This window comes from Astyanax mexicanus, chromosome 1 (genome assembly GCF_023375975.1).
Source record: "Astyanax mexicanus isolate ESR-SI-001 chromosome 1, AstMex3_surface, whole genome shotgun sequence".
Lineage (NCBI taxonomy): Eukaryota > Metazoa > Chordata > Actinopteri > Characiformes > Acestrorhamphidae > Astyanax > Astyanax mexicanus.
In genome coordinates, this window is record NC_064408.1 from 32703443 (window position 1) to 32711121 (window position 7679).

Genomic DNA, 7679 nt, shown 5'->3' on the forward strand with positions numbered 1-7679 from the left:
GTGTACATTTTAGAACAATTTATAACACCCAATAGATAATCTATTCATCACTGATCACGTGAAGGTCTTTGTGTTGAGGGTCAAATGTTATGAGTTTGATCTAATTTTGTTAATTAGAAGCTTTTACACAAGTTTTGGAGTCCAGCAGCTCAAGTCCATGCTGTCAGCGAAGCAAAATGCGCCACCAAATACAAAAATGTTAAATAGAAAAAAATCAATAATTATACTTTGACTGTTATGCTGATAAGTTAAATTTAAAACTTTGTAGACAACAACGTGATTCTCAATCAGATTTTGCATTCACTGCAGTGAGTAAGATTAGCCACAAGAGGGCGAAACAAAAGAAAATAATGCAAATCAGAGAGGGGTTGACGTCTCAACTGAGTGGCCTGCAACACATTCAGCTTTCAGTTGTGCCTGTTCAGTTCATTTTCAGTTTAGTTATGTATGAAAAGGAAAACAGTTAATAATTTCCCCACTGATTTGACTCTGAAGGCCCGTGCTGTAGACCAAAAATTTTCTTATTCATTTATTTAGTAGTTGGTTGGTTTGTTGTGAATTCAATTAACTATATACATCTAAATGGAAAATTGCCCATCACAGTTGAAAATCTGCAATAAAGTTTAGACAACAGTTTTTATTAGTACAGGGTAAGCCAGTGCGAGTATTAGCGCTCAGTGCCAAAGACCTGCCATGATATTTGAGATTTTAGATGGTATTAAATAAGAAACAGTATTATAGCCTGCCTGCTACTATACCATCATGTTTGTGTGTGATGTGTAGAGATGCAGTAGAAGAACCTTTGTTTTCTTCTAGCTAAAGACATTAAACCCATTTGCAATTTATCAAAATCATAGGTTTGCATGATGTGATATTTACATCTGGCTAAGGAGGTCCAGAAATTGAGCCTTATACTTGTATGACCAAAGTGATGAAGCAGAATTCCTCAAGATTCTTCCCCTTGTGGCTAGTTAGTCAAGAGCGTGACCATTATCAGCTTTCTTAGTAAAACCATAAGCCAGTTCTTTGAAGGGGAGGCAAAGGTTTTGGCTGAAAGTTGCCTGTATCAGCTGAAGTCTGACTCATTTTAGTGCCAGGTCTTGACAAGAATCGGCCACCACAATGTTCTCTGGCAGTCTTAACACTTTAAGTCCTAAAAACACTTTAAGATGGTAACATGATTGCAGAGCAGTTGGAAAGCACATGAATGACTACAACAACAAGGTTTTCACTGCATTATTACTACAAAATGAACCAATCCTAGCTTAGAACCTGTGTTCAGCATGTTACAGATGAAAGCAAAGCATCATGGGTGAAATCTAGTGAATGTGAATACTTAAACAAATATACAGTCATGGCCAAAAGCGTTGGCACCCCTGAAATTTCTTTTAGACAATTATTGCAATTACAAGTTTTTTTTACACACATGTTTAATTAACTTGTGTGTTGGCCATTCTTTGGTACCGCTCTGCTAGCTTCATAGCTAATGCTATCTACACTGCAATGGGAAAGAGATACGTTAAAGAACTGCATCATCCTTAACTAGTGAGCATATCATTACCTAAAATACATAATTTGTGCATGATATTTTATTATATTTTGCTATTTGTGCAGGAGTAGCATTACTGGATAATGAACAGTGTGTGCTCGGGTACCTGGGTATACGGCTAGCCAGCTAGCTAGCTGCCTAGGCTATACCCAGGCTAGCTGCATTTGCTAAAGCTCATAAATCATTTTCTCTTTTTGCCAGTTTATACAGTTATTTGCATGCTGAAATGTTTCTTTTTATAATATATTCTTTTGTATGTTTAGGACAGTGTTGTTGTTTTACAAAATTATTAAATTTTCAGAAAGGTTTACCAAATGTATTAAATGTACTTAATAAATGTTTTAAAGTGTTAAAAATTCAATTAATGAAATTGTGAAAATAAGAGCTTCTTAATTTTTAGGATATTTAAATATTTTACCATTTGTAATGTTGATATGTTAAATACAGTGATGCCCTTTAAAAGTGGGCTATCTGCTGTGATAGAAATACAAAAATAATACATTGTGAAGGATCGAAATTTATTAAACTGTAATTACCCTCACGTTGAATCTTTAGTATTTGGAACTAAATGTGAGAGAGCTAGTATGTGAATGAGTGAAGTATAAGCTTCATGAGGTGCTTCTAAGAACCTCCTTTAAAAAACCCTAATAAAAAAAACTAGCTCTGGATCAGCTGGTCATCCAGAAAAAACATACCCTGTGCTAGTCAAGAGCTACTTAACAGCTAGCCAACCAGCATATGTTTTTTTTCTGGTAACCAGTTGGTCCTGAGCTAGTTGTTTTAGTAGGGGTTTTAATAAAGTTTTAAGCTGGAATTTTAGTCAGGGAAGAAAAATGCTGAAGTAATTAACAAATAAAAACACTATATTACAATGGGGAATTGCTTATTGCTAATTGCTAATGCTAATGAATTAAACAGGTCACTTGAACTCAACTAGACTGAGCTCATTGAGTTCACTGAGTTCACAGGCACCTATATATGACTTTTATAACCCAGCTTCAGATCAGACTCTTGGTTGATATTCTAAAAGCTTAACAAAAACCATCTGTGACAAGACACCCTGCCTCCTGTTCTAGTGTATTCTTTGACATTATTTAATATCAATATTTGCTCTCAGCTCTTTTTTTACACTTCCACAGCTGGTCTGAAATATTTTTTAGTGGAGAAAACAAAGTCCGACCCCAAGCAGAGTAACCAAACAATCTCCCCAGTCACCTGCATCAAGACTTAATGGGGTCTGTTAAGACACAACACACTGTGAATCAAACTTACAAAATCACACCACTAACATGACACAGCAAAAACCACAGACTGCGACACAACCATATGAAACACAGAAAGGCATAATGCAGTAAAATAAAATATATTGAATAATTTCATCTAATTACACAGTTATCATTACATTATAAGTTAATCTTGAATTTTTATGTCTTTCCATTAAAGAGTTTCTAAATTATTAGTTTTTTTTTCTTTGTGAAAAATTACTTGTACAGTACTTGAGATCAGGGCCCAGACAAATGTGGGGAAAATATAACATGCATTTTTGTTTTTACCTAAATAGGCACTGTTTCAATCAAACCAACAGAAATAGTTCTAAATGAATTGTATTTTTAATAGATATACCAAACTATTGTTTATTCGGTCTAATAGGCTACAGTTAACCCCCAGCTACAGGGTTAGTTGTAAGATTAGCATTCACTCTGCTTTTACTAATCTACAACTCTAAAAAAGAAATAAGAGACCACTTTAAAAAACAATGAGTTTCTTTGATTTTGAAATTGAAAACCTCTGGGATATAATTGAGGTAGATGGATGATCACAAGCCATCAAAGCAAGCTGTACTGCTCACATTTTTGCACCAGTAGTGGCGTAAAGTTATCCAAAAGCAGTGTGTAAGACTGGTGGAGGAGAACATGCCAAGATGCATGGAAACTGTGATTAAAAACCAGGGTTATTCCACCAAGTATTGATTTCTGAACTCTCAAAACTTTATGAATATGAACTTGTTTTCTTTGCATTATTTTTTAGGTCTGAGGTTCTGCATCTTTTTTGTTATTATAGCCATTTCTCATTTTCTGCAAATAAAAGCTCTAAATGACAATATAATATTTTTATTTGGATTTTGGCAGAAATGCTATCAGTAGTTTATAGAATAAAACAACAATGTTCATTTTAATCAAACATATACCTAAAAATAGCAAAATCAGAGAAACTGATTCTGACGTGGTCTCTTCATTTTTTCCAGAGCTGTATATGTTTTTGAAGCAAAGACACATATTCATCCCCCCCCCCCCCCCCCAGCTAAAGGCTGCAACCCCAGGTGTTTATTAACTTAGGCAATTCTGCTCATGCTGGGATGTTGGTGCTGTCACCCCTTTATACTTGCACGCAATCACTTAAGTTTGTGGACAATTAATTTGATGGATGCCAGTGTTTCAGGGTGCTTCTGCGTCTATGTTACCTTCTGGGACTCATTTATTGTCTTTTATTTAAGCTGTTTATTTAGATAGAAGAGATTGACAATCTGTTTCCTCATGCAAACAAAAAAAAAGAAATCAATCACAATATCTACAGTTTGTTATTTTGAGGTGTGTGCAGGTTATCATTAAACTCTGTAACAGTTATCTAAATCATTTATTTTCATTGGTGCAGCAGAAAGAAAGACACTTTTAAAACATGAACAAAAGACAAGATGGACAGACAGTATTTTCTTCATCATTTATTTCTTCAGTCTTTCTTTTGCAAAAAGTGATGGAAATTTAGTTGTTCATCACAAGGGATCTTTGGAAAAAGGATTGATCATATAATGTGCAGTCGAGAAAGGGTAAAAATCTGGACTTCTGTCAAAAGAACGTTTCTAGTAAAAGCTGAACTCTCTCCAGTATTAACCGGACTTTTGTTTTTGCACCTGTGTAATCGGGGGCTTTTTTCGTTCATTGAGTGTTTTGCTCAGCTCAGCCCTGCAGCGAATGTCACCTCATGTGAACTGACCTCCTGGTGGGGCAGTGTTGCTAATTTTCCAATCACCAGATACACCAGCGCACTGGTGCAAGGCCACACGAGCTGATGTTTGTTTGAAGAAGAGGTTTTTTGATTGCCTTTGCTGGAGTGGAGTCGAGAGGGGGGTCTGTGGGACCTTTTGAATAAAAAGGCTCATCTGCAGAGTGGTCTGCTGTGTCTGTACCTGAGTGGGCTATCTGAAGAGCAACAATGCGCACATTTGAGCTGTTCTGCGTGGTGTTCTGGTGCCTCTGTGCAGCTGCCTGGGCCTCCAGCAGCCGCCAGCCTTGTCGTGAGTGATCTTTCTTTACTTTGACTGGCTTTCTGATTTCATGATTCCTTGATTATTTCGTTTTTTGTTTTAATAAGGAAAGGTATTTAAACTTAAATATTTCAGCTTCCACAAGTACAATTCTATTATTTTCAACTCTGAGCTCTGTATTTTAGTTGCTCACTTTCTTAACATTACTCACATGCACATAAATAACTTCTTAAACACTTTTTAATCTTGATAATTATGCAGTATTTACATACATGGAACTGTGGAACATCTGGTGGTTGAAAATGTCTAGAACTCAAAATTGTGGCAGAGCTGTAGAGGTTTTGAATCATATTTAATGTTATTTTTAAATCTCTTTTCCAGAGTCACCAGCTATGACCAGTGGCACACTGATGGTGGTAGGTAGATGGTCTAATGACACAATATTCTTTAGAGCAGAAAATGTACAGAAATGAACCAGAGTATAATCTTATTTACCCTGAAGTCTCTAATGTTGCCTATTACACTGTACATATTAATTTTGATTATTACAAAACACAGACTTCCACTGGCGGTCATGACATTGCCCACGGAGACTTTAGTTATGATTCTACGGCGAAGAAGCTTCGCTTTGTGGAGAGTGAAAGCCACTCGAACAAAACCACCCACATGGATGTGCTCATTCATTTTGAGGAGGTAACACACTTAGTTGTTTCTGTTGCACAATAATGACAATACAATACGCTTTGTTCTCTTTTAAAGTGAATAGCACAGAATAATGAACCCACACATTTCTTTATCCTACTGAAAACCCTGCCTAATCAAATATTCATTAAAAAACTGAGTGATGACTCTCACCACTCTCTCTTTCTTATGCTTATGTTCAGAGTGTACTGTTCGAGATAGACAGTAAGAACCAGAGCTGTAAGAAGGAGACGCTGAAGTATCGCCGGCACCCAATGGAGCTTCCGTCTGATGCCACTCATGAAAGTGAGACGTATCTGGGCAGCCCGTCCAAGTCCGAGCAAGGCCTGAGAGTGCGCATGTGGGATGGAAAGCTACCTGGCCTTCATGGTCAGCATCTCTCTTATTCAGTCTCTCAGTCTCTTTATTTTAAAAAAGATTCCTTTTATTTTTTAAAAATCACATCTGAATAATCTGTGTAACTTGTAAATTGTGGAGACACAACAATTAAAATCATTCATTTTATGCAGAAATAGGTTTATCCAGACACTAATTTTTTTACATTTAATTATTTTTCCTTACATTTTGTAGCATTTGATATCATAAAGTATGTGTTTTCTCATTTATACTTAGGGCTGTTAAGTTAGTCCCACTCTCTGACTGTTCCTCTAGATACTTAAATCATTGAATCACTCATTGCCAAATTTAATGTAACAATGTTTAAAAATGTATGGTTTAGTTTAATCATTTAAAAAATCCCACAATTCCTCACTTGTTGTTGCTAATTTGTTTTGCAGCCAACTACACAATGCTGACTACATCCTGTGGGTGCCTCACTGTCTACTGCCGCTACCATAGCGAGAAGACCGACCTCACCTTCAGGTCTGTTAACATTTTTGTAAATTATTGTCTTTATTTTAACAAACACTGGTGGAAAGTCTGAGGCTTCAACTAAACGCTAAATTTATAAATAACTTGACTATAATAACTAACTAAAGGTTGGAGTTAATTAAGTAATAAAGCTAATAACAAATGATGTGAATATAAATATTATAGATGTCTGAAATATAACAAATGCTGCATGCTCAGGCAGTATTCCGTAACAGCATGGCATCCAGTCAAATCTGAATACAACATAAAAATGGTTACAAATAGGTGAACAAATTCTGATGACCAACACATTGGACTGTTAATAAATCAATTAACAGCTACAGTTGCTTAAGTTAATTCAGTTACAGAGATCGTTATCTTTAAATGTCTGCATATAAAATACTTTTACTTGAATGTAAGAAAATCTTGCCAAAAATCAGTTGGTCTGTGCAGCCACACAGAATGCTGATAATGCTGATGTGATTAAAACCAATGATTCAACTAAAAAATTGCCTTTACATACCATACAGCTGAAAGCTGTAAACCCTTCTCTCTGTTCTTTTTTAGTTTCATGAATGTGGAGACGGAAGTTGACGACACACAAGTCTTTGTACCTCCGGCCTACTGTGACGGCGTGGCTTTAGATGATACACCTGATGACCACAGCTTCTTTGACCTGTTCCATGACTGAGGGGCTAAAAACATAGGAACCAGGATGACGAACACACAGGATGACGGCACGCAACCAACCAAAGAACTTTAAAGCTCTAAAACAAAACTTCATTATAACCTTTCTTCTTTCCTATGAGCTATTCTGACATTCTTTAGCCCACTCATTATTTCTGTTTGAGTGACAGTACTGTTTTTTTCTTGTTGTGACTCTGTTTCTTTTTTTCTTATGAAGTCAATAAATGCTGAATATTTCACACCAAAGATCTTGATGCTTGTTTTTATCTGAATTTGAGACCAAGGGGAATAAACTGATCTGCATGTTACCTATTCTATTAACTGCAGTAAGCAGCACAAAGCAATAAAAGGCTCTTTGCCCACTTTTGGTTCACTGAAGAACCTATGAATGGATACCTGGTAAACGTGTAAAATTATAAATAAGGCCAAAACATGACATAAAAATGTGAACAAAGTGAAAGTACATTTATCTGCACATTGATTCAGTACTGAATTGATTCAGTACATTTTAATTTTTTTTTTTACACTTGGTGCCAGATAAAAAAAAAAAATAAATCAATGTAGAATGTGAATTGATCAAGTTCATGTAATGTTTAGGTTGAAAAACAGATATTGAATCAACTTACAGTC

General features: G+C 35.8%; 1 protein-coding gene across 1 annotated transcript; it reads left to right on the plus strand.

Annotated features, from left to right (window-relative positions):
* The first annotated feature begins 4714 nt into the window (after positions 1 to 4714).
* Positions 4715 to 7295, plus strand: epd (ependymin). Its single transcript, XM_007261012.4, has 6 exons — positions 4715 to 4841; positions 5193 to 5227; positions 5370 to 5504; positions 5696 to 5882; positions 6290 to 6374; positions 6930 to 7295. Exons 1-6 carry the CDS (start codon positions 4760 to 4762, stop codon positions 7051 to 7053), a joined length of 648 nt encoding a protein of 215 aa, XP_007261074.2. The 5' UTR covers positions 4715 to 4759; the 3' UTR covers positions 7054 to 7295.
* Positions 7296 to 7679: the final 384 nt, after the last annotated feature.

Bases quoted from the DNA above. Each gene is read 5' to 3' on its own strand.
- epd (XM_007261012.4), top strand. From the start codon at position 4,760: ATGCGCACATTTGAGCTGTTCTGCGTGGTGTTCTGGTGCCTCTGTGCA. The intron at 5,505-5,695 runs GTAACACACTTA...GCTTATGTTCAG, and splicing joins TGCTCATTCATTTTGAGGAG to AGTGTACTGTTCGAGATAGA. The intron at 5,883-6,289 runs GTCAGCATCTCT...TTTGTTTTGCAG, and splicing joins AAAGCTACCTGGCCTTCATG to CCAACTACACAATGCTGACT.